Below are 27,745 nucleotides of genomic sequence, written 5' to 3'. Positions count from 1 at the left end.
AAAAAATAAGGGGGAGGAGGAGGGGTCAACCAATGGCTGAGTTTAGATGGTTTGTATAAGAAAGGAGGGAGTCAGGTTTTATGAAATTTCTTCAGGGATCCTCTGACAGTATCTTTTCTAAGTGTAAAAATGACATTACTGCTTCTAATCACGAATTTGTGCTAGGCGGCTTTGGGCTCTTCCACTGTAGTAGTATTTGACGCTTGGCTATCAGAGCAGCAAATGCAATAACATCAGCTTGGTAGCTAGTAAATCTACCCATAATAGGAGACACACCAAATATACTAAGGGGCATGGGGACATAGAAAAAAGTGTGTGTGTGGTCTGCTGGAGATTGAGAGCACAGGAATATGGTGTCTAATTAGGGTATAACTGTGTTTGTTTACAGTCTAATAAAGACCACATTACCTAGTTTTGGTCAAATTTGCTACAAAGTATGGCTTATTACGTGTTATTAGTGTACCGTAAAATAAAGTGAGACCACATTTTCCCTCCTTAACAAAGCATGACAACAAAGTAACTGTAAACTAGAGTAGGTTCACATATTAAACTGTAATGACAACTTCCATAATTTGGCTCTAAATGAAATAGGACATTGCCGTTTTCAACCTTGAAGATTGTTTATTGTGGTTTGGAATGTGATAAATAGGTTCAGCTTCTCATTCCTGTAAACTGCTTATGTTTTAAGACAGTTGATGACATTTCTATGAAGGCTACAAACCTGTGGAAAAACACTTCAATGTAACACACATCCCAAAGGTACATTACTGGCATATGGTGACCTAGAAGAAGAACCAAATGCAAACTTCAAAGTGTGAACCCTGGCTCAAGCTATTTTAATGGCATTCATTCAAAAATCAAACAAACATACATATATACTGTATATATAGCCTATATAAAGGTTATGGTAACTGTCTGGCTGACTGAACCTCCAATCATTATCTGGGATTTCTTTTCTATTTGGAAAATCAATCAAAGCAGTGAAAGGTTGAAATGGTAGATAAGCTCTGGAATAAATGAGCAACGGCAGCCAGTGGACATAAAAAAATGTTAATTTCCTGCCCTCGAGTTTGTTGTTGATGCGCCGCCGAGCTCCGCACTCCTCCAGATAGAAGAAAAAAATGTCAGCAGGTGTGTGTTTGATCTAACTGAATGACACTTACCCAGGTACCCTTGAGACTCAGTAGAAAAGCAATGTAAAGACCTTTTGTTGCCTCACATCTGATGAAAAAAAACTACCCACTAAAGTTGAATGAATGGTTACTCAGTGAAGAGTGTGATCACAGCGAATGGACATGTATACTGAATGTTTTATGTTTTTTCCACTCAGCTCTGCTCTTCCATCTGTATATTATTTAATGGACCTTCGTTGCTTTCGTCTCTCCTGTCTTCTCGCTCTAACCATAATCTCCCTCCCATGTTTTTGTTTGTTCCATTCCTCCCCTCGTCTCCTCCCCTACGCTTACCTCTCTTTCTCTAATTAACACCTACTGTAGCCTCTATCTGCCTTAGCAAACCCCTAAGGCTGGAGCTGGAAAGAGAGACAACGAGACGGAAATAAATACAATAAGAAAGAGATGAGAAAAATCAGCAAGAGAGAAGCTTGTATAGAGCAACACAGAGAAACACTGATGAAGATGGTGGTTGTTGGATATGTTGCATCCTCTGCCCATTGGTGGACATTTTTTTTTATTTAAAAGATATGTTGTTGATAGTAAATTTAAACTGAAAACCAATGTAAACGTGCTTTTCATAGGCACATGCACACATTTAGGGCCTCTCTAGAAACCATCTGTCTTTGTAGAGCCTTTAGAGATTTCAGGACAGTATAAAATGATGCTGTGGATCTTGAGCTGCTTGATTCCATGTAGTGTATGTGCGTGTGCGAAGCCACAAGAGTGTGCAGTCCATTTTTATGGCTTGAGGCTCAGCTGGTGTATATCAGTAAGGGTGGAGCCTGTGCACGTGTGTGTGTGTGTGTGTGTGTGTGTGTGTGTGTGTGTGTGTGTGCACGTGTATGTGTGTACGCTAAGGACTGCTTCAACAGAACACTTGAGAAAAGCAAATGCACGTTCAGAGGCAGGCAAATGCACTGCTGTAAACTTACATACAAATGTACATGAGCACATACAGGTGTGCCACTGGATACATCACCATGGAGACTGGAAAGTGAAAACATGTGCACGCACTCCCACATACACAAAAACATACAAATTGGAATGTTAAAAATGGCAGTGCAAGTGGGCTGATCTGAAAGGCTAAAGCTGTCTGCCCAAATGAAGATAAAGAAAACAACCACAGTCAAACGCACCAACACCCAAATTTGCAAGCATTAACAAACACACACACAGGTGAAAATGAGTGTGTGTGTGTGTGTGTACAAGTTTTAGTGGAGATGGCTGTTGCATTAGCTGTACAGATTTATTACAAGTATCGATTAAGCGTGGACGTCCAACACCACATGCACGCAGCAAAGCACTGAGTCAACAATACACTGAAAAATGACTTGTTTATATCCACAGCACTCCACACCCATAAATTATGAACTATCGACTTTGCACCTGCGCTCATACACAAACACACAGAAACATGGACAGACAAGCAACACAGCACGGCATGCAAACACACCTTGAACACCTGCCACAACAAAGAGCTACCTGCTTCCAAACACAAAGACACACCACACATACGACACAAAGAAACACTCACACATACACTGGTCCTGAATCATCTTATTAAAAGAACATTTTAAATGCTTTGATGTCCAGAGACGACTATTTGCACCACAAAGCTGTACTATTAATAACAACTGAGGTCTACAAGCATCTTGGCACAAACACAAACACACACAACCAATGGATCAGACAGGTTGTGACTTACCTCCACCTCCGCCGAGCAGAGTCTTGTTGGCTGAAAAAGAGACAAGAAAGAAGAAATATTCATCAAACAAACTAAAAACAACTAGAGCTGAATCAATCAAACAACAAATCAACTGCTGGATGCTCAGAAAATTATTCAAAATGTAACATGAAAAAAACTACTGAAGTCAAGGCTACACAAGTAGTTTTGATTTCTTGTTTGCAACAGATACATCACCTTATCACTACAATGATCAATTTAGAGCTGAAACTATTACTATAGTCAATCAATCAATCAATCAATCAATCAATCAATCATAAGAAGATTTATAGGCAAATATTTTGTAAACGTTTCAGTCAGTTTTCAAGCAAGAATACCAAATATTTCCTGGTTCAAGCTCCTTCGATTTTCTGTTATTCTGTTTTCTATCACTGAATCACAGATCATGCTGTATGAAAACATTTACTTGGGCTCTCAGAACTCACGATGAGGTTTTAAAGATTTATTTTTAATTGAATAAATAATCAACAATTTATTCAATGATGAAAACAATGTAGCGCAAATAACAACTAATACAAAATGCAGTGCTGACCACCGCTGAATTCAGGCTTCATCAGTAGTCTTGATTGCTTGTTTGCGACAGAGAAATCACTATTTCACTTCTTCTAATCAGTGTAAAAACACTGGGGTCATAAACACAGACTGAACTCTGACCTTTCACCAAAGCGTTAAAAACAACACCTCATCACTGTATTTATTAACAGCTGAGTTCGGAACATTCTTCATTCGCACTGTTGTGTGTGTGTGTGTGTGTGTGGGTGTGATATTCAGAAACTCTGAACTCCAAAGACTTAATAAAGTTTTTACATCTAATTGGGTTAACTTTTGTGTACTGAAATAACTTTTGCTCGTACACAGTATTTACTTGCTGAAGGGAAGAAATGTCTCATTTGTCCTTCAGAACATAATTTGTTGTGTCAGCATTTCTCAACAAGAGTGGTTCTCAATCCAAGTCCTCAGGGCTCACAGTGCTGCTGTGTTAGCCAACCAGCGAGTTAATTGCATTCACCTGGCATTGCAGGTGTAACTCAGTCCCTTATTAAATGGGTAGAATGAGAACCAGCAGGCTCGGAGTCCCGTCAATGAGGACTGAGGAGCAATGCACAATCAGAACGAGAAGCTTCACTGCCTGCAAAGCTAATGAATAAACTCATGCTGAGGCTACAGTCCAAAGGAAAATAAACAACTCTGTGAGAAGAAACAGGCAGGCAAGATGGTTCAATTTGTCTTTTAGTCTAGTTAGAAAAAAGTCCATCATACAGCGACTTTCTACCTGGATAACAAGGTGGTGATTGTAGCTTTAATACAAAATATAAAGAGCTCTTTTTTTTTCCAGCGAGGCAAGTAGATAATAATGCTACAGCCTGGCTGACCACAGTGTCCCAAATCATTACCTACTCGAATCAAGTCACTGCACATGTTTAAAGAGTGCAAATTGCTGGCAGGGTGATAAGGCTGGCTGTGGCTTCTCCTGACATATGCGATATCCGAGTGTTTTTCTCACCCCCATATCCATGAACGTGTGGAGTCAGCAGTGCTAGCCCGGGGACATCTGCAGCTCTTCCAGAAAACTCAAACCTGACCATAAACTCATAAAAATCACGTTTTCCAATTGTTTCACTGCTCGTGGATCAAATTGTGGTTGCTGTGACAATGTTAGGAAAATCTGATAAGCACATAATCTCTCTGCAAGGGACAGTTACAAAGTTACATCAGAACACAGGGGACGTCTCTCATTTTAGTTACTCTTTGCTAGTAGGCATTGTGCCAATTAGGTACGCACTCAGATAGTGTATCAGGCAAGTTTAACGAGGGAAGTAGAGAGACTAAATCCCACAGCTGTCTTTCTCTCTCAAGAATCCTCTTCAACATTTTCACCATCCCCCACTGCCTAATTAATAGTGAATCCCACTTAATTTCAGAGCAGACTGGCCTTTTTCTGTAGGGGGCATAAAGAGACAGTCTCTAAAACGGAGTGTTTCAGACAGAGGGTGAATACAGGTATATTCAGACAGACAGCATAAAAAAATAATATGTTTTTTTAACATTAAAGCATGTATGTTCTAGTAGAAACCCAAAATACGTAAGTATGGACCTGAAAATGAGCATATGTCCCCTTTAAGTAGGAACTAGATTTTGTGTTGCAACCTATTTTAATATAATTATTAATTATTATTATTATTATTATTTTGGCGAGAGTTACGCTTTAACGGTTTAACTTTCTCATGGAATATTTTGAGCAGATGTCATATGGGACCAGCAGTTGACTCACACTCAGAGAAGAGACTAAAAGGTTGTCACAGTTGAACCAGGTAGATAAATCCTGGCCAGAAAAACAGCACTTAGGGGTTCCTTCAGTGCACTTTAAATGAAAAATATGCCTGTGGATGCTTTTACTGTTATGTACTGTTATGCTAAATGCATTTCAGGACATATCTTGTGGAAATTTATTTTGTTCACCTGTTTTCCTGTTCCCTGCCTTGTCTACATCTATGTCAGTTGATGTCCAACATTTCCCATAATGCCACTGCAATAAAACCCAGAGAACACACTCACACAGTGGTAGTGGAATTCCTCCACTCAAAACACAACATGTTTTATGGCTGTATTGCCTTCTGGATTACTAAGGCTGCTATCAGTACAGAAATCTGTATCTCTGCCTCCTCTGCGATGGATTTCTCCAAGTAAAACGGTTGCTGCAAAATAGTGTGTGAAAAGAAGTCCCTCTCTTTCCGTCTGAAGGACTGAAACCAAAGCTTGGCAGTAACTGACGTTTTTAGGTTGCTGAAATCTTTTCTCTGCAATCCCACTCCATTGCAGTTGCTGGAAATGTCTCAGTGAGAGGTGACACATCTGTGTTTGGAAAGTTACAATCAGAAATAAGGGTAAGGGTGGGGCAGTGATGCTTCAGGTACCGGCAAGACAGTGAAATACAATCCAGTTCAGTTTGAGTAATAGATCCATGACTTTAAAGGCTTGTCAGATGACAGAACACACTGCACCACAATTTATAAGACTCATAGGAAGAAAGGAAGGTAAACACAAGAAATACAGAAAACTTTACAAAGTAATCTATTATAATCAGGAATGTGGGCATAAATGTATTTGACTGGTTGCGTCCAGCAAGTTTTTTTCCAACTTCTTCTTACCATCAATTTTAACGTGTCCAACTGTGTGCAACACCATGAATGCCTTCAAAAAGAGACAAAGTGTGCACAGTTGTATGATATAACTAATCAAGACAACGAAGACATGCAAAAGACACTGAGCTGTTGCCTTTAGACTGAAGCATATTTTCTCCACTGCAGCATCTTTAAAAAAAATATTAAACACTAATGAAGAGCTGACTGTTTACCATGCTTGTAGTGCTACAATAAACATTAGCTATAGTAGGTACAAAGAACACTATAGATTAGAAATCTTTAATAGGGGATTCGCAAACTGAAAATGTTTTTTTTCCCCAAAAATTAAAATACGTCTGAAAATATACATAAACATGAATCTAACATAGTATGAGCAAACACAAATCGTCCTAATCGTAAAAAAAATAAAAAAAATTAAAAAAACATTGATGATAGGCTTACTAGCCTATAGGTAAGGCAGCCACTAAGGTAGCCATCCACAGATACAGTTAAACTTAAGGATTCAGGGGCCCTCATTTATGAAATGTGCGTACAACCTAAAACAGGCGTAGGACGGGCGTACGCCGATTCCTACGCAAAGCAAGGCATTTATCAATTTGAACGTGAGCGTAGGCTGCGATAAAATCTCATGTTTGAACTTGTGTACGCAAGTTTTCGAGTCAGTGTGGACTTGCGGTGCAGCATATAATCAGTTTAACAGGAGAAGGAGAAGTCATCAGTTGATCACTTATCAGCAATGGCAGATCTGGCTCTTATAGAGGACCTCTATGCGCCGGTAACAGTGCACACGTACGCTCACGGGTCACGGTGGAACACTCCATCGGATTGATTAAGGGCAGATGGCTCTGTCTTGCATCAGCAATATCACCCATACACGGCAGAAAAAGTCTGCAACATAGTTTTAGCCTGTGGGGTTCTGCACAACATCGCGCAGGAAAACAGGGTGCCATAAATGTAGTGATGGAGCCAGATGACCCGATGCCCAGGTATAGTGTTATGTTTGGCAATGATATTCAATACAGGAAACATAACGATGCACAACATTTTTATTTATTCTTCAGGTTTTCGTTTCTCTTTTAAAGTTTTAATAGCCACAAGTGAACGATTTATTTCTGCCATTGACCGAGTTATTTCGGCTTGTTTTTCCAGCCCCTCTGCTGTCAGGAGACAGGGTCGGGGTGGTGGTCCAGCACGGGGAGGCGGAGGACACGCGCTCTCCCTCACAGCTGTTGCCTGGTTCTGACTCATGAAAGAAAATAAAAATAAAAGACACTGCATAAACTCCGCTACTGTGTGTTTATTTAAATATAGGTTCAGCATGAAGGCCTAAGAGATTGCAATATAAGCCTGTATATTACTTTTAGGACTATAGCATAAATGTCAAGGATGTACATTAAATAAACTTCAGCTGGAGTCCGATTTACCACGGCAACACTGTTGACTGCATCAGTGATCTCTTTCTACTCCGCATTCTTTCTACAGCCTTTAATACCAGTTTTCAGGCTGCCAAATAGTACACACGTTGGTGCAAATGAACCTGAGATATCAGGGTTTCAATCTCCACCTCTGAAAAGTGCCGCTTCTTAGCCGGATTACGTCTCGCCAGGCCATAAATTGTAGGGGCGAGGCCTCAAAACCCAGAATATATTAGGGCGTGATATTTAAATTACGATCGTTTCCAGCCACTGCATTTATCAATGTACGACCAATCATCAATCTTACGCTCTGATTGGTGTGATATGAACGTTTCATGAATCACACGTGAAGCCTGTCGTAAGATGATTTCTGCGCTCATATCTGTGCTGGTTTCTACGTTAGGTTGATAAATGAGGGCCACTGTGCCTTCCACATGTATGTTTAACATTAAATGAATAATGAATAAATATATGAATGTTAATAATTATTAACTTAAATATTATTAATTAATTAATATCTTAGTTTTGCATGCACCATAAAAAGGTATGTAGTCTTTATTACCGCCCTTCACGTTATTGTAGGACCAATTTAATATGCAACTTAATTTTATACAATATATGTAGTAGGGGGTCCCTGCTCCTTCTCTCTTTCAGGTAAGGGGTCCTTGGCCTAAAAAACATTGAAGACCCCTGCTATAGATGATTTTAACAGGGTTTACATTCATATACACGGTTGGCTGCCCAGTCAGTTCAAAAGCTCTTATCCCATACCCTATTTTCATTTTATTTTGCCTCTCAGAGGTGTGCCAAGTTCAAATTCAAGTTCAGTTTTTACTTTATCTGTTATAAGCGTGGAATACATTTTTATTTTATCTCCCCATTTTAAATTCATCTCGCTTGTAATCTTTATTCATGGGATTATATATTTATTAGGACTGTATTATGTAAAGTACAATAGACCTGTGATAAATTATCAATGATCCCATGTAATACCACTGTTAAATACATAGGCGCTTGAGACAGAACCAGCCTCTGAGCCCTGTGGGGAAACAAGGCATCAAAGCAACTAAAATACTCGTGTGTATGCACAATCATGCAGTTGCCGAGATGTGAACACACACACACACACACACACACACACACACACACACACACACACACACACACACAGGGCTGTGTACACTACTATATGTGCACGCAAATACGGCATTCTTGCCAGCACTCACACATAGACACATACAAATGCAGACAGTTGCGTTTCAGAGTTTGGGTAACCATGGCGACAGCAAAGCCCAAAGGTTTGTTACTGAAACCTAGTTAATTATATAGAGAGAGAGAGAGTATTGATCGATACTCGAGGGAAAGTGTTACACCATCTGTTAAAACCAACATGTGCTCTACCCTGTTGAGTGTGTGTGTGTGTGTGTGTGTGTGTGTGTGTGTGTGTGTGTGTGTGTGTGTGTGTGTGTGTGTCCACAGTTGTTGCATGGGCAAAAACAAATACACACACACACATAAACTCCCTTCTCCCGTGGTGCCGAAAACATGGGAGCTAACAGTGTCATTTTCTTATTGGTATTAGATGACTAATTGGAATAGCTAATACTGAGCAGCTAAATAAAGCGTGCTAGCATCTTCTGCTAAGACACACCAATTATCGGAGTGGGGAAGGGATCAGGGTGATAAGTTATACAACAACAGAGAGAGAGAGAGGGGAGAAGGGAGGACAAGTTTACAGGGAAAGAGTGGAGGAGGAGGAGAGTGCGAGGTGTCAGGGGATGGAGGGAGGGCTCGGGGAGGGCGAGACAGAGAGGTTGGGAGGGGTGACGAAGAGTGAGTGAGAGAGACAGAGACAAAGTGAAGTTGAGGGTGGAGAAGGGAGATGCAGGACTACATCTGCTGGAAACAAAACAACAAGATGGAGTGTACTTCTTCTTCCTCTTTCTTGGGAGGTAAGTAATCACACTGAGGGGGAGAATGAGGGAGAGAGAGAGAGGGGAGGATGGAGGGCTGGATAGATTGATGCAGCAGTGAAGAACAAGAGCTAAATGCTTAAAACCTGGCCAGACAGAGGAGGAAGAGGAGGGAGAAGTTGGTCGGTGAGAGTAAAGAGAACGAAAGCACTCATTTGCTGTTTGGCTCAGAGTAAAAATTGATGTCGTAACCGTGTGTGTGTGTGCGTGCGTGTGTGATTATGTTAGAAGTCAAAGAGTAATGATAATGATGACATCAACAGGCTAAAATCTCTTTTATGTGAAGCTCTCTGTTAAACCCGTCTTCTGTCTTTGCTTTCTGTGGCCCTCCATTTTATTTTTCTTTCTCTCTGCTCTCCGCGCCCTCTCCCCCCTTATTCCCCAGGCCCCAGTGCAACCTGTTTGTGTATTACTCCCTCTAACTCTTCTCTCTCCCTCTCCATCTCTCCATCTCTCTCTCTCTCGCTCTCTCCCTCCTCTACCCACTTGTCCTAACCACCTAGTCGGTCCACTTGAGATTGCCAATCTACTTGCTGGAGTCCTTATGGAAAAAATAACAAAGCTACTTATACAGTGCAGGATAAAAGCAGACATGGTGCTACACATTCATGTGAGATTAAATAAGATTATAGTATGGATAAATTGATTTTTAGGATGAAATAAAACCTCACTTATCAGCACAGGAAGGTAAAGGTTAGAAGAAGAAACTACCAAGAAATTACCAAGATAAAAGCTTTCAATGATAAACAATGTATGTACTGTATTTAATAAGCACTTGAAGACAGAGTTAACTAATGGTTGTCCCAGATCAACATAAATGCATAATTTTTTTTTGAAGAGGATTTCTTTTTTTTCTCTTTTTTTTTCCTGCAGCTCTTCTTTGCATTTTTGTCATAGGCTTTCCCTGGCCCTTCAGCAAATGTAGCTCCAGAGTCTCACTGTGAATGTGCTTTTCTTATTACCCACCATGATATAAAAGACCTGTATTTCACCTCAAGGCTGTGACTTTGACGTACGAAGACAATGCGGTGAACAGAGAGAAACACTGTTTAATCTTAACAACGCAAACATTTTATCGCATTTGACTTTGTGATGATGCTCTGCAAGAATCTACACGTAAGGCATCACTAAACAACCTACAGAAAAGTTTGTATTTATTTGAGCTGAGCTGGTGTGAAAAGTAAATATTTAATTGACATGTGATGGACCCAACAATGCTTATTACATTTACCTCTTAGCATGCGCAAGACACAAAGCAGCTCACTTCTAATTAATGCTAAGACAAGAGTGATAACAGCAACAGAGATGTCAAACAGCTTAGAAATGGGAGAGAGTTGACCCAAGTTCAACTTCATGAATATGAGCAGTGAGGTGGTGGACAAATGCAGTCGATTTTACTATATGTTCTTCAGCTGTAAACCCCTCCTGTGACTACAGTTACTACAACAGTTGGCTAGTTTGTGTACTTCCTCAACAACTCCACAGTATGAACAGAAACCATAAGAGAGAGATGCTCAGTGACTTGTTGCCAAACAACAAGTCAGTCAAAATGTATAAATCCAAATCAAAGAATTATATCATTGTCAATAATTATTTGCCAGCCTTGGACATTTGATTAACAACAACTGAAGGATTGTTTTTCTTTACTTTATATTTACTAAAATCATTGGTGGATTAATCAACTAGGAAAAAAAACTAACTAGTTCCAGTTTTGATCACCAATTCTTTTTGTTTTGTTTTAAGATGTTGGTGAGACCACACAAGTAATTTAACAATGATTGGCATTTGTCATTTCATGAACTAAAGGGTTAATTAGTTCGTTCAAAATTCTACATTTTACTCTATAATAAATAGTTTTGTAGCCCCAAGTTCCTAAGAGTTCTTAAAGGAGCCGTACTAAAAAAAAAGTGGAATGGCATTGCCTTTACACGGCTCTCACAAACCGTCCCCTATAATTTGTGAAATACGGATGTTTTGTCACGGCCACATGCACTATCATGCACACGCATCTGGACCAGCTATCAGAACAAAGAACAGAATAGCTCGGATTACAACAAACAGAGAGGGAGTGTGACTTCATTCTCTGCTCAGGATGCCATTACTCTGCTATATCTTTACATAGCAAATATGTGTTTATTAATGTGCTGAATGTCGAGTACAGACTCTTTAAAGTTGTACTAAAAAGATGGATAGAAATATATTTACAGTTCGCCCTTTTGTTATATTACAGAGGAGTTTTGCAAATTGTTGCATCTCTGACCAAGATGTAAATATGATATGTGACAGAGGAAGATTCCAAAGGTTGTACGTTGAGGATGAGGACAGCTTGGTGATAAAGGATTTATAATGCCTTCTGTGGTCAGTTAAGCAATCAGAATGGAACATACACGTGGTGTTTGGTCAGGCGATCGTAACCACAGTATTTTACTTACAAATCTACAATCATCAGTGCAAGTATTTAGGGCTAGTATCCATATAGTGTTATTCTCTGGCAGAAAAGTGCAGGCAGGGCGCTGGCGAGTGCCTCATCCCAGCACCTTTTTAATGCACGTTGCATGTGGGTTTTGTTTCTATGACGTACATACAGTAATAAAAGCACAACACTCAGCAGCAACATTCAGTGTCCGGCCGATTTACTCCTACAAATGGGCTTTTCTGTCTTTGTTGTGATAGTTTCTGTCTGACATATCATACAGCTCAGGATAGACAGACACAGCCAGAACAAGCTTCTCCTCCATTTTCTTAGTTGCCAGGGTGATTGCCCCATCTAATATATGATTGGTTGCCTGAAAAAGAGCAACAGTGATGACACCAGCGCCTTTCTAAAAAGTTAAGAGATTTTCAACTAGAAGCGCTCGGAGCGGCCACACAAAAAAGATGGAGTGCTCTAAAATTAAATTGCTGGGCAGCTGTGTACTCTCTCTCCTCATTGGGAACACATTGAAAAAAGATCCTGCGCTCAGAAAAAAATGCTATAACACTCGGCCTTAGCCTAATCTTTGTTTGTTGCAACATTATTACTTTTTTCCTTTTCAGACATGAATGTTATGCATGTTTTTGAAGGGAATGAGCAGCTAACATGCTTTAACCTACTTTTACGTAAGACAATAATTGCCTGCACAGGGCTATTAAACTGTTACCATGAGGAATAACTAGACCATAAATTACAGTAAATTACTGCAGAAGCACTAATAGTTCCTGTAGGAATATAGTCTTGCATTGCCAGACCTTTCTCCATAAGCTCGATGGTGTTTTAAGCCCCCAACGTCTCCTTCCAGGCAGCGCTGCGACCGTTGACTTCAAGGCACCTAACCATAACCTTAACCCTAACCATTGCCTAATCCTAGTGCCTTCCAGGCAGCGCTGCCTGGAAGGAGACGTTGGGGGCTTAAAACACCAATAAACACTCCTACATAGGAGAAAAAAACGGTCTGGGTTGTGTGCATTTCTTTAAACCAATCACAATTGTCTTGGGCGACGCTAAGCTCCGTTGGATCTGCAAAATGTTCTCGGGAAGGAACTTGTTTGGGTGGAACATTTGCACCACGCAAAAGAAGACGCCACATACAATATTAAATGAAGTTAACTGTCACACAATACAATGACAACAACGTGATTAGTTGGATACATTGTTAAACGTAATTTGCTCTTACCAGTGTATTGCCGTGTGTATTTTGTCCATAGCAAATCCCCGACAATTGGTCCCAAAACGTCCCAATAGATAGTTTACAATCATTCCCCGAAAGAACCAAGCAGGTCTGCCTTGTTACATGATCAAAATTTTCTTCAAAACCTGCCTCTAGCAGGTAGCTAGCAAGCTACACGCTGAAAAGGTGTAGCTTTGTTGTGGTTTCCCATAACGCACAGAATTTTGCAAGGCGAGGAACATCCAGAAGAACATCTGGCACGCTCCGATTATCCAGTAAATTAACTGTTGTTGATCAAGGCTAGTAGGAATATGACTGCTTTTTTTTCATTATGTAAAACAAAAGATTACATTCATCCCCCATTATAACAGTGTGCAAATAGCATCACTGTTAGTCTTTTATCATACTGGGGAAAATATTACAATATAATGTGATGCAATACAACAATATCACAATCAATGCACATAGGAGCATACACCACTGTACAGATCAATGAATACTTCCCTGCTACAGTCCTAACAAAAACTGATTATACACAAGAAATACTGGATTGGATTGCATCGTATTGTTCAGCTGTTCATTTTAGTGTGTCCATCCACATTTTACATTAAAATAGAAAATGGTCTATATACAGTGTAAGTGTATAAGTAAAGTGTAAATTGAGACCTTTCTGAGACTGACCAAGTCTACCTTATTGCACATACATCGTATTAGTAGTAATGTATTTAGAAACAGTGATGCAACTATAAAGAGCACTGCCCCATTTCTAAAACTGTAAAATATCATGGTCTCAATTCTTTAAAAACAAATTTAAGGGATAGCCTACTTATGAAAAGTGTTTGTATTATCTTATTATGTATAAATGTGAATATCAGCTGAGATATCAATATTTCCTCCGATGGTTTCAACTTTTAAATACCGATATCAGTACCGAATTGAAAAAATCAGTAAGGGCCAGGTTCTATCTCCTACTGTAATATTGTCTCATTAGGGCCCGAGTGCCGACAGTGGCGAAGGCCCTATTGGAACTGAAGGAATTATTATTATTTTCCTGGCAAAAGAATTGGCTTTTTGAGGGGCTTAACATATTCAAAAACTCACCAAAATTGGCGGGTGCATCAAGTCTGGTGAAAATTTACGTATTTTAAGGGTTTCAGGAATAGGCGCACAAAAATGGCTCGCTAGCGCCTCCTACAAAGTTACAAAAATTGAGCCCCTGCAGTACATTTAACGTAGACTCACGAAACTTGGTACACTAATGTAACATGTCAAGATGTACAAAAAACGTCACTGAAGCCATACCCTAAACCAACAGGAAGTCCGCCATTTTGAACTGAAAGTTCGAAATTAGTGCAATTTTGGCCATTTCCACATGTTGTACTTTAACGAACTCCTCCTAGAGATTTCATCCGATCAACTTCAAATTCGGTCTGTGCCATCTTAAGACATTAAAGATGAAAAGTTATTAAAAGAAAAACTTTTCGTCATAGGGCGTGGCCGTGGCGGGGTGGCCATTTTGTGCGTTTCGCCATCGAAACAGGAAGTGGGTGTAACTCGAGTGTACATTGTCCAATTGGCTCGAAACTTTTCAGGATTCATAAGAGTCCAACCCTGAGGACAAATAAGGGCCGATATTTACTTAAAGTCATAGCGCCCCCTAGTGGCAACAGGAAGTAGGCCTAAAAGTCAAGGTGCTATACTTTAACGAACTCCTCCTAGAGATTTCATTTGATGGACTTCAAATTTGGTCTGTACCATCTCAACACCTTAAAGATGAAAAGTTATTAAAATTAAAACTTTTCGTCAGACGGTGTGGGCATAGCGTGGCGGCCATTTTGAGCGTTTAGCGATGAACGAAGAAGTTGTTGTAGCTTGAGTGTACGTTGTCGTATCTGACCGAAATTTCTCACGATTGACAAGGGTCCAGGCCTGAGGACATATACAGGCCAAAATTGACTTTTGGTCATAGCGCCCCCTGCTGGCAACAGGAAATGCGCCTTATATGACAAACATCATCCAGTTTACATGAAACTTAGAATGTGTGGTCTACATGTGATACTGAGCCGCCCCCTATAATTTAACCACGCCCACTTACTCAGACCACGCCCCTTTCATAATATTTGAACCGTTTACGGTAGAGTCTTGTGTGAGGTGTCATTGAACTCAGCAGAGTTCCTTCTTCATTGGTGATGGTTTGGCCTGACCCCTATGCTTTGGCCACAACCCCTTTCACAGCTAATGAACTGTATGACGTAGAGTCTTGTGTGAGGTATAATTGAACTCAGCAGGGAGCTCTCTTTTCATTGGTGACGATTTGCAGTGTCTGAGTGCCGCGCAAATGCACGGTCGCAAGGAGCGGCGTCCGCAAGTAACCTGTCCATCGCTGCTTGCAGCTTTAGTTCAGATTGTGACTGTGTGAGTCTGACTATGGGAGTCACTTGAATTGAATCAGACTAAATCCTGGGAAGCTATCTCTGGAAGAGCGCCAGAGGGTGCTGGTGGTGCAGCTGCACCCGGCACTGGGGGCCCAAGGGGCCCACACGAGCCCTCAACAGATGCTCTGTGTGCTGATGATCTTTGCACATAAAGGTGTGTAGACCTACGTGTGTGTTTGGATGGAGCAAAGGTGTGCCAGTGTTTTGCACCTATGTTCTGCCAGTGAAAGCTACATTTAATATTGTGTATGCAGCACCCAAAGGGCTAAGCTGTGGTAACTATTTTGTGAGAGAACTGCCCACAGGTAATAAATGCAAATTAATTGACTTTGATGTGCCTCTTAGGCAAATAAAAATCATTGGTCACAAAGTCTGAATTACAACAATATTGGGCAGTTGAGCCAGTGTCGACTTCCAGTCATTAGCTGAACATACTCTCAAAGAAACGTGTCTTTGACTTCCCAGCCCTGATACAGCATGATGTTAATTGTGTTTTATGTTTTAATTAAAACTCAAACTGACTAGAACTAGAACCAATCTTTTCTACTTTACTGAGAAGTGTGAGACACCCCTCCCAATGACTGATATCCACAAATTTTCCATCTGAAGAACCCCCAAACTGGCCCCGAACACCACCAGCTATCGGGCAATAGTGCTTTATGTGTGTGTTTGTGCGTGCGTGCGTGCGTGCGTGTACCTGTCAGTCTAACTTGGTGAGTTGTCGGTAATTCCTGGACCGTGGCGACCTGCTGAACTCCTGAAATGGAGCTCAGAGAGCTGATGTAAAGAGTACACGCGCACACACACACACACACACACACACACACACGCACGCACGCACGCACGCACACACACACACACACACACACACACACACACACACACCCCACTGAAAAAGAACAACACCGCGCGCTGCCTCGGCACGAGACGAAGACGAGGAATAGAACGTGCGCTCGAGGCGACACCTGTCAAGCCGTTACTAAACACAGTTGGTTTATTTTAAAAGACTGAGGCGCACTGAAGACTTGCGGGATAAACCGAGGTGGAAATAGAGATTAGTCGCACCTTTTTGCAGCTGTTTTGCGCCCAAGGAGAGACACGGAGCCCTTTGAGGAGAGAGAAAGGGTTGCATGTAGCGGTAACGTTATGACAAGCCGTTTAGTTGAAGTAGTAAAGTTGACGTAGGTCAGAGGCGAGCTAACTGACAGCGAGAACCGGGAGCAAAAAACCGTTGGAGATAAATAAAAAAAAAAAAAAAAAACGGGACTTTATCCGAGGTCTCTCTCTCTCTCTCTCTCTCTCTCTCTCTCTCTCTCTCTCTCTCTCTCTCTCTCTCTCTCTCTCTCTCTCTCTCTCTCTCTCTCTCACACACACACACACACACACACGCTCTAAACACATTAACCTACAGTGAAACAACAGGGTGGGAGATAACTACTGCACATCGCGGAGCTTCGGTGCGGGCAGAACGAACATCCTCCCCCGTCCCTCCGCGGCGCCCTTCGCCCTGCTGTAGAGGCTGATGCTGACCGGGATTTAACGGCCCGCGTATATAGCCGATCTATTAAGTTGAGAGGATGATTTGACAAGGATGCCTTGAGGGGAAACGAGCAGGAGAGAGGCAGAAAATGGATAACAAAGGTATGATCTGTGTGGGATTGATGACTGTGCATTTGTAGAGGAAAGGATGAACGGTTCATGCAGGTTATAGCTAGGCTGAGGCATTGTCAGGCTCTTACATTGCTCATGGTGGTGGCATGTTTTCCTCCTGTTGAAAAAGGTGTGCTTGTTGATATGGATGTGTGTTTATTTTTCCAGCTACCTGCTGGACCAAAAAAAAAAAGTCAGAGATTTAAACAGCAGGGCTTTAGAGAGTTACGGGCAGAGAGGGAGATTTAAGTGAGAGATTATACTTAGTAAAGAGATAGAATTCCCACTTGCATGTTTTTCTCATCTCTCCCATCGCTCCCTCCCTGATCTCTCATGTGAGCAGTGTGGTTTTCATATGCCTATAATTGCTTGTGGAATCTTTTTGTATGTGTGTGTCAGAAGGGCCAATACTGTCTCTCAATTGCCCTTCTTACATGACTATATCTGCATATACACCTCAATTTAAGAGCTATGCTTTGATGACGACTTGCCAACTTGACTAAAAACACAGACAAAATGTTGCATCATCCAACTAATTTCTGCAAAACTGCCTAACATCTCTCGCTGAATGTAAACACAAACATACATCTGCACACGAACACGAACACACACACACACACACACACACACACACACACACATCAGCACAGGAGGATTAGCAGTCATACGGGGCCATATTGAGACAGCAGATTAGGATGAGATTCTCTGGGCCAAAGCGGTACAGAACATGGGATTAAAGATGAAAGGCAGAGATGGATGGATGGATGGAGTGATGAACAAGGGAAAGAGTGTTAGTGGCAAAGAAACCAAACGGGGGACAAGAGAAAAATAGAGAGAACATGAGATTAAAGTGTAATGTCCTAGAGAGGGAGAGAGAAAGAGAGAATCCAGGGCAAGTCATGCAGTTAGAGGGAACTGCACATTGGCAGAATGTGGAGAGAATAAAGAAGAGGAGAAGGCAACAGACACTCTTTCTCTATCGCCTCCCTTGTGCTCTCCTCTTATTCACCCATCCAACAGCAGGAGAGGAGCGTTTCTTATGTAACTCTTCATTTGAAACACAATAGCCCAGGAAGGAAACAAACACAAAAGGCATCTTACAGATTGTTAAATTGCTAATGATGATATTTCCTGCAGACATCAGTAACGTCTCTGAGTCTGAATAGCAGTATATTTTTCATTTCCTGATATCCTTTAGAGGCATCATTAATCCGACCCAAAGAGGCCCTGCTTTCACCTCAGAGGCGAACTTGGCTGTTTCAAATCCTCAGCACCTGTGTGAAGCTCAGCTGACCGTGCTTCTGTTGAGTTTTTAACAGCACATATGTTAAAATATACAATACATTTAGCACAGCATGTGTCGGCTGTTAACACACTTGTAGACCTCCGGTGTGTGTGGTCCTTAATCGAACTCAAAGAATAATTTCTGACAGATTAATCTTGCCTTTAAAGCAGCTTTTAGTCTTCTTGTATTAGTGTATCTGATTTAGCTCGTGTGAAATCAGGTTGCTGAGGCCAATATCAGAATAACAAAAGGTGTCATACCAAAAACTACCAAAATATTAAAATATGATCCAAGAGCCTAATTTGCCTTTTTTAAATAACAAACAAAAGGTATTAGATCTTCCTCAACAGAGTGTAATCTTTCAAAGCAATAGCTAATTTATACTGTTCTGTAGGAGGACTGGACTGACTCATGTAGACTTTGTGATATTAAGGCTCAGTGCTGAATCTGCACTGGCAGTGAAAAGTGGCTTGGATGGATGAGGCTGATGCGATTTACATGTAATGAAAAACACAAAAATTCTTGTGTGGTGTTGTTTTGGCATCTTTTTAATTCTTAAATCTGCACCTCCCGATTTTAGGGGCAGTGCAACAAGCAAAAAACACACTTATTATTAAAATTGCTAAGGTTAGCAAACAGTTGCCTATTACGCACTCAGCACACACAACAGCAACATTAGCATTTACTTTGTTTCTGGCAGCTTGGTGCATGTAAGTCTGATATTTACTTTCCTTTTAGCTCTGTTTAGTAAAATATGGCTCTGTAGCCGCTTAATACTCCACTAAGTTCAACATCTAGTCGCTAAGTTTGTCTGCCTGCTGTTTGGTGCGAGCAGGTAGCATACAGTGGGGTTATCACAGCCTTTTGGGCCGTAAACCCAAAACAATGAACTAAAAGCATAGACTGTATAAAATGTGGTCGTAGTCTCCGTGACGTCAACCATAGGTTTCTGAAGAGCCAAAATGAAGCTCAAAGTGGGCGCCTCCCCAGTGGCTCTGGATGGTGCCATCTTGGCAGTAACTGACGTCGGCTAATTGAAAAATGGGCAAAGAGGTGGAGCATGGATTGAACTGAGGCATAGACAGTCTATGCTTGCCTCCTGTGACGGCAGCCCACCTGTCACTCAAAGCGAAACTCTAAATTTTGCAGAACTTTGAGCCTGAATATAATTTAAATGTATGAGTTATAAAGAACCCCCCTCCTTTCTTGCTGAACTGTACACAGGCAATTTGTTCCACACTGTCAAATGTGAAACACCAGTAGCCAGTAGCATGTCCAGTTTTTTTCAGTAGTGACTGAGGGCGTTATTCCCTGGTGGCGGTTTGTTCAGTGTAACAGCGAGTGATTGCATGTACTGTAGTGGTGAGCAGCGTTCAAGGCACTGGGTCAGTGCCCTGTGGCAGAACAGCAGGTGTCAAGAGGAAGAGATGACTCTCTGTGCTTCATGTATCTTAGCAGTATGTCTGCTGTCCTGAGGCTATTTGACCTTATCTAATGTGTCTACCTGAATGATTTCTGATTCTGTTCATCTATTAATTCAATATTTTACATCGTCTTTATAACCTCATACAGTGGCTTACGTATATAAAAAATATAGGGATTGAGGACTGAAGCTGAGGACAGTCTTTGAAATTGTTGTAAAACAATTTCAAAGACTGTCCTCAGCTTTGTTTTCATGCCTACAGTCATGGCATTCAGCATTAATGTTTCACTGCAAAATGTAAATCATTCAGCAGTATGAAATCAGGACTGGACTGTTACTAAGCATATTAATGCTTGTCGACTTTGGCACGCTGTTAACATTTCCTTTTATTAATGATTCAATATTGGAATTGGTACCCATCCAAATCAATATACAATAGTAACAAATGGAAGACGTCTATGTTGCCCTCAATTGACTTGTGGCCTTTTCATGGCTGTTTTATTTAAGACAATCTTAAATGGTTAAGTCCACTCATCAGTCAGATGAATTAAACCAGATCAGACTGTGCTTTATGGATCAGCAAGAAAGGAATGGTCATGGCATACATAAAAAAAAACAAATGGAAAACCTGCAGCAAGAGCCCATCAACTAAAATATATACAGAAGGTATTTGAAGGTAGTCTGTGGCTTACAAAAAATCTTCTCATACAAGGGTAGGAGGGGAGTGCCTGCTATATATATATATATATATATATATGTCTCAAAATATACCTGCGCATTAATGTTTTCAGGCACCCCACCTATTAAAGCCTGTGTGTGGGAAACACTGCTCTTCTGGCCAGATTTAGAGTTTAACCCGCCCTCGAAACAATGATTTCATAATCGTGTTCTGAACAGCTTTACAGAGACTCAGACTAGGGATGGGCATTCGATTCAATTTTCTTCGTCGATCGTCGGGAGAATTAACGATCGACTATCGATTAATCATTAATATTTTTATATTAAAATTCATTATTTATTTAACTTTTTATAAATTATAAATGCAATGAAAATACAAAATTACAGCGTGTTTTTCTTCGGTGAGATCTTTATTACAAGAAGAGCAACTTGTGGCAGTTAAATTGGACGTTAAACTAAACTTAAAGATATATGTATATATGTATCTACTGTTGGTTATTTTGTATTGTATATTGTGTATTGTTTGTGTATATTATCTCTTTGATTTTGGACCTTGTTAAGCACTTTGGTCAACTATGGTTGTTTTTAAACGTGCTATATAACTGTATAACTATAACTATATAACTGAACTGATATGTGTGTGCTCTAAAGCAGTGGAACCTGCAGCTGCGAGCCGGCGTTCTTAAACAGAGACCCTCATTTGTTCACAAATAATAAATACATTAAAAAAAAGAATCATGTTAAACAATAACTTAGCCAAAAACATAATAATACTTAGATCTGAAAGGTTTCGTCAAAATGTAACTCAAAACTATTCAAGGCACGGAGTCGAGAAAGAGGGTGAGAGAGATTAGCCTAAACAATGAATTAGGCTACTTAACAAAGCCTCATAAAACATAACTAGTAACTCACATACAACTTCTGCACCAGTCTACTGATTTTTGTTGAGAAAGATAAGTATGTTGACATGATCTGGGGTCAGACGCGACCGCAACCTGGTGACCGCCAGTCCAGCCACCGAAAACACCCGCTCTGAGGGGACTGACGTTGCTGGGATGCACAGGTACCTCTGCACTAACTTGGCCAGCCTGAGGAACCTTATTCCATTCACTTTCCACCAGTCTGTGGGCGTGCAATCCAGGGGTGGGTGGGCTCGTTGTGCATCACAGCTCCTCCGTGCTAAGGCCGACACGATTCTAGGTTGAGACTGAGAGCAGGATGCACCGCCACCGACATTAACCAGGGTCAGATGTACTTTGTTTAAGTGGTACATCATTTGAGTCGTGGCTAGGGCTGAACGATTTTTGAAAATAATCTAATTGCGATTTTTTTCCCAAATATTGCGATTCGATTTTTTTTTTAAGCTTTGTCTAATGTATTATTCAACAAAGACAAACAATAAATCATTTTATAGTATGAACAACACACAATTACACACTAGACAGTTAAAAAAGTAAAAATATAGTATATACACACACACACACACACACACACACACACACAACAGTGTAATTTTTTACAGTGCACAGAGAGGAGCTGCCTCCAGCCCCTCCCCCTCGTTTAGTTGCGTGCTGCCGTGTGCACTTGCTCAGAGAGGCTATCGTTACGTTAGCTAGTTGCTGGTGTTCTTGCCGTGGGATTAACTGTACTAATAAAACCGTTGAAACACCGCGGCCACGCTGCTGTGAAAGCTCCCCGAACGTCATTTATCAGAGTCTGGTTGTTACCCCTCTCAGTGGCAGCTAACCGGAGCTAACAGCTAATCAGAGCTAGTTGCCAACCGAGCCTTCAGTTCTGCGTTCCTGTATCCATTAACTGCACGTATGGACTCAAACCAGAATAAAACCCTTCATTTTATTAAAATGGCTGTAAAAGTTTTAAACTACAACTCAGAGTTGTTTGAATGACAGAAATCAGCTCAAGGTACAGTGTAGCGTTAGCGTGCTAGTTGATGCTTTCTCTGCGGAGTGCAGACTGATTTGCTCTTGCGAGTCATGTGACCAAATCGCAGCCTTTGCGATTAGGAAATCGCGTTTTAACATATCGCGATATTATCGCAAATGCAATTAATCGTTCAGCCCTAGTCGTGGCCGTGCTGTATTTATACACGGCATCGCAGTGTTTGCAGTGAACTAAGTCATTTTTGAAATCAAAATGGTCCCACGCCACACTTCGCCGTGACCTCTTCATGATTACTTTTGAAATCAAAACAGAAACTTGCAGGTAACTGAGTAGCCTATGGCGCCCATTGTGTTAAAATGTTTAATTGCTGCCACACAGTGAAATTCATTTCATTGCTTCAAGACTCACACTACGTTACGCAACCTGCATTAGTTATCGATAACAAATTAACGTGATCGACGAAATTCTTAATGATCAATTATCGATCGTCGATTAATCATGCCCATCCCTAACTCATACAGCACCCAGGATGAGTACGGCACATGTTCTCATTTTAAACAAATACTAGTGGAACATACAGTTCATTTAGATGTAAACAGTCAACCTGATAGTATGGTCAGTCAACATCACCAATCTGAACTTGTTGTTTACATTTTAGTTAACCTATCTTAGTTTTCAGATTCCCAGTTTCTCTCATGGCAGACACATGTTTGTAGATAACACACTACGATAACACTATAGACCATCTAGACTGTAAACTGTTATCTGCTAAATATCTGCTTCATACATTTCCAAATCTATCTGTCATATTTTTAATAGAAGCTTAATCAGCGGTGTTTGTCCAACATTATGGAAAGAAGGAAAGATTTTTCCTATTCCAAAAGACAAAAAGTCAACTTTTAATGGTCCAAACAGCAGGCCTATTAGCATCTTACCTGTACTTAGTAAACTTTTAGAAAAAATTGTGTCTGTGCAAATTCAAGAATATCTTTCTATAAATGGTTTAACATCTATGTTCCAACATGCATACAGAGCTGGTAACTCTACTGGTACCGCTATGTTACAAATGTCTGATAGCTGGCTGACATCAATTGACCGGTCGATGCTTGTGGGCACAGTTATGCTAGATTTCAGTGCTGCTTTTGATGTGATTGATCATGATCTCTTAATTGGTAAACTTAGTTGTTATGGTTTTAAACACTCAGCTATTTTGTGGTTAAGAAGTTGCCTGTCCGGTAGATCACAGAGAGTATATTACAATGGCACTTTTTCAAATAGCAAGGCGTTAGACTGTGGTGTTCCACAGGGGAGTTGCCTAGGGCCTCTTCTTTTTGCAGTTTTTACCAATGATCTGCCGCTTGCAATTGGACAAGCAAGTTTAACAATGTATGCAGATGATTCTACCCTCCATTATGCTGCATCTACATGTCCTGAGCTTAATCAGGTTCTATCTAGGGAGCTCAACATGGTACTAAATTGGATAAAATCAAACTTGTGCTAAATGCATCAAAAACAGTCTGCATTGTATTTGGCTCTAAACATAAATTAGCACAAGGGCCTAAATTGAATCTTGAAGTTGCAGGCTAATCTATAAAACAAGTAAATAAAGTTGAGCTTTTAGGACTACGGCTTGATAGTGCATTGTCGTGGTCCGATCACATTGACTATATGGTTACTATGATGGGAAGAGCAGTTGCCACTACAAGGAAATGCTCACCATTTCTACCATCTTCTTTACTAAGGCTTTTTTTTGCTCTTTAGTTCTATGTCACTTAGATTATTGCTCAGTAATCTGGTCATCTGCTTCAAAAACCCTAATTAGAAAACTTCAAGTAGCACAAAATAAAGCTTGTTTTAAAGTGTAATTTTATGTCCAATGTAGTTAAAATGCATGAATGTCTTAAATGGTTGAGTGTTGAAAAAATATTATTAGCCAATGTGCTTACTTTGTTGCACTCTGTTGTTCAAAATCAGACACCATAATTTATTTTTGATAACATTACATACAGTTCAGATATCCACACTTATTTAACAAGAGGAGCCAGTAGGGGGCAGATGATGTTACCTTTACCAAAATCCAATAACTTGGAAAAAAACTTTTATTTACAGAGCAAGTTCTTTGTGGAATAAAATCCCTAGTAACATTCATTTTATCACAGGAAAGGACCATTTTAAAAAGAAAGTCAAATCTTACCTTCATTTAAATTACTTATGAGGTTTCTGATTGTGTGTCTTTGTCAATGTAAGCAACCTTAATGTTAGCCATGTAATATATTGTAATATATAACTTTGTTGTTTGCTTGGTTTGTTATTGTTTTCATTTAATTTTATTTGTAATTGTTTTGCTTTTTGTTACTTAGTTTTGTTGGCAGATATTGTTGCATGTATTTATTTTATTTTTACTTCTTTTCTGTATATGTTATGAAATGTTTTAATATTGTTTGACTAAATGTAGTGTTGGACCCCAGGAAGACTAGCTGGTCGTCAAGGCGTCAGCTAATGGGGATCCTTAATAAACTAAACTAAACTAAAACACTTGCACTGTCCCAGATTATTTAAAAAATAAGATAAGAAAATGCAGCTCTATCTTTTATACAACCAATCATAATGAAAGAAAATCATAATGTAAATGGTGGTTCAGCAGGCTGAGGCACATACTATGAGCTTATAATATCTACTGGATTTGAGCCTTGCTCATTTCTCTGATCGTATCTGTTTCTCTACACTGTATGCTATATACTGTACAATAGAAAACTACTTGAAAATGTAAGGAAGAGACCCAATTCTATCTGCAAAAGGCAACGGGCAGCTTCACCAAATGGCATAGGCACCACACCTAGTATTAACATGTGATATTTATCTGGATAATGACATGCAATATGCATTTACACCTGGGTTGATGGGCTTTCTCAATATCTCGATTCTGCCGACATTGTGATCGCATCTCAATATGCAAATTAGTTAGGTGGGGCAGACATGGCACGCCTTAGGTAAAGGAAAGCAATGCTACAGACAGGCATCATTCATTTCAAATCACTTTTTTCGAGGAAATACTTACTAGCTTGAGCTAGTATAGGCAATATTTTAACTTGCTGGGTGATTTTTCCTTGAACCAACTGTAATCTATGTTTTTATAATAATGTATTAAAGGGGTGGCTTTGCAGCTCCCCTCGACTTTACGGAGCTTTATAGTGAGTTTAAGCTCATTGTTTAGCTGTCCAGCTGCAACTTTACTGTTCTTTTTTTTTGGCTGTAGCAAGAACCTGTTTTCAAAGTAACAGCTCTAAAAACCCACTGTACACTACATGCTCAGCACCAAACGGCAGACAGACACTGATAGTAAGCTAAAAGGGGAGTGTATATTAGATGTACATTTGCTAGGTGGCCAAACACACAACTCTAAATAAATGCTAATGCATGCATTTACTTCTTGCATTAACATGCATTTTTCCCTATCCAGATACATATTGTAAATTGATTTCAGGTGTAATCAGGGTTATACAGTCAGCTCAGAGCCTAGGATGGCCCAAAAAGATCAGCTGTAAGTCTATTGAACATAGAATAAAGTTTGTAAAGTTAATTCATTGTGCATACCAATAGCTTCTAACTCATGAACAAAAATATAAGATAAATTAATGTATAGACTTTGTTTCAAGAGTAAAATCCACTTTTTGCTTTCCAATTTGTTTGAAAAGCAAAACAATCTGTAGAGTTTAAGACAATGAGACCAACACATCCAAACAACATTTTAAAATTGATTATATGTAGGTCTAGTTATTACCTTAGTTTATGCCTTATGCAATCAATTGTAGGAAGCAGTATGGCTCTGAAACAAACGGTGCTTTTATATAATTAAGGTTATGTCATGTTTTAGCTGAGACTGTCCCGAAAACACATAATAAATACGATCCCTAGAAATAAATATATCCCACAGTAGATGCCAGATATGGACATTAGATAGATGCATTATACAAGGGAAGGTTTTAACTATTAAGGAGGCACACACACACACACACACACACACACACACACACACACAGAGAGAGAGAGATGACTTCAAAGCTCCTGCACTGTTACCTAGCTTTAAACCAGCTGCAGGCACCTCCAGAAATACTGGCACCTTTGATTAAATAGTGTAGCTGAATGAATAGCTGAATAATTGTAAAAACAAGTTATAAGCTATGTTTAATTACATTTAAATTGAGATTCTCACTTTTGCAAAAGATACTCTCTAGAAAGAATACACTTTTTCACTGTTAAACCCCTCAAGAAAGACAACAGATACAGTTAGCAGCACTAGCACCTTACACTCATGAAAAACACACGGTTGTCATTAAGCTTTGCAGGGTTGTGAAAGATAATTACAAATATTTAGTCGGTATTACTGAAAGCTGAAATGTTTGACAAATTGTGGTTGTTACTGTGGAGAATGTGCCACAAATAGATGTAGAAAAGAAAGTTTGTAGAGATAATAAACCCAGTGAAAAAAAGCAAAGCAAAGACCAAAGATGTGATCATCTGGATGAGGAGTTCATTAGATGCAAAGATTTCTTTTTGATCCTTTCTTGGATCAAAGGCTGAGAAAGCTAGGGACATGTATGAAAGTATTAATAAATAAATGATGCACCCATGGCCAAGGGTTACTGATTATTCCAGGAATAATGAGCCATTCATTATCTAATTTCTAGACATGGGTTTTTATATGTTGTGTTACATTTGTCTGTTTTTTTTTTTTATTTCAGTGTACAGTATTTGTGATGTAACTATTCAGAACATGAAAAAATAAAAAGACATGAAAGATTTCATGTTTCAGTTGGTTTAGTTTCCAACTGAAAAAAAAAAAAAACACACTGGATCAACATTGTGAGATAGGGCTTGTCTTAGCTGAGGTCTGCTCTCTTGCCCTTCTAGTTAAGAACTGTATTTGAATCAGAACCAGAATAATCAGAAAACAAATGTCCATCCCTTTTTGAAAGCCTTCTCTCATAATGCAGAGCATTTGTAAAGGCATCAGTGTGCCACAAGCTCCAGATTGCCTACATTTTCCAATTTTGTATCAGTTGTGCCACAGTCCACATCTGTTGCAGTAGTCTGAGTGTGTTGCCTGCAGCAACAATTAATGTTGCAATGGCATGTGGTGCATGGAATTCATTTGGAACTTGTGTTTATTTTAAAAAGCTCAATTTGAGATTTTGGGAAACAATTTATTTCAAACAGTGGGTATTCAAATATAATGTCTCTGTGTCTGCTGAAAAGCTAATGTGTAGAATTGTGT

General features: G+C 39.9%; 2 protein-coding genes across 5 annotated transcripts in view; one reads left to right on the top strand and one right to left on the bottom strand.

Moving 5' to 3' along the window:
* Nucleotides 1-27,745, bottom strand: part of macrod1 (mono-ADP ribosylhydrolase 1) — a 111,873-nt gene that overhangs the window by 40,311 nt on the left and 43,817 nt on the right. For all 3 annotated transcript variants that reach the window (XM_031303028.2, XM_031303027.2, XM_031303026.2), the window contains exon 4: nt 2,881-2,910. In XM_031303028.2, the coding sequence (XP_031158888.1) occupies nt 2,881-2,910 (30 nt within the window). The remainder of the gene's footprint in view (nt 1-2,880; nt 2,911-27,745) is intronic.
* flrt1b (fibronectin leucine rich transmembrane protein 1b) overlaps nt 9,321-27,745 on the top strand; it is a 38,928-nt gene continuing 20,503 nt past the window's right edge. The window contains exon 1 of one of the 2 annotated variants that reach the window (XM_036002098.1): nt 9,321-9,429. The gene's annotated coding sequence lies outside the window, so the exon portion shown is untranslated. Of the gene's footprint in view, nt 9,430-16,874; nt 17,174-27,745 lie in introns of those variants that run through there. The other variant, XM_031303018.2, reaches the window with a different exon arrangement.

This window comes from Sander lucioperca, chromosome 1 (assembly GCF_008315115.2).
Source record: "Sander lucioperca isolate FBNREF2018 chromosome 1, SLUC_FBN_1.2, whole genome shotgun sequence".
NCBI lineage: Eukaryota > Metazoa > Chordata > Actinopteri > Perciformes > Percidae > Sander > Sander lucioperca.
This window is presented reverse-complemented; position numbering and strand designations above follow the sequence as displayed.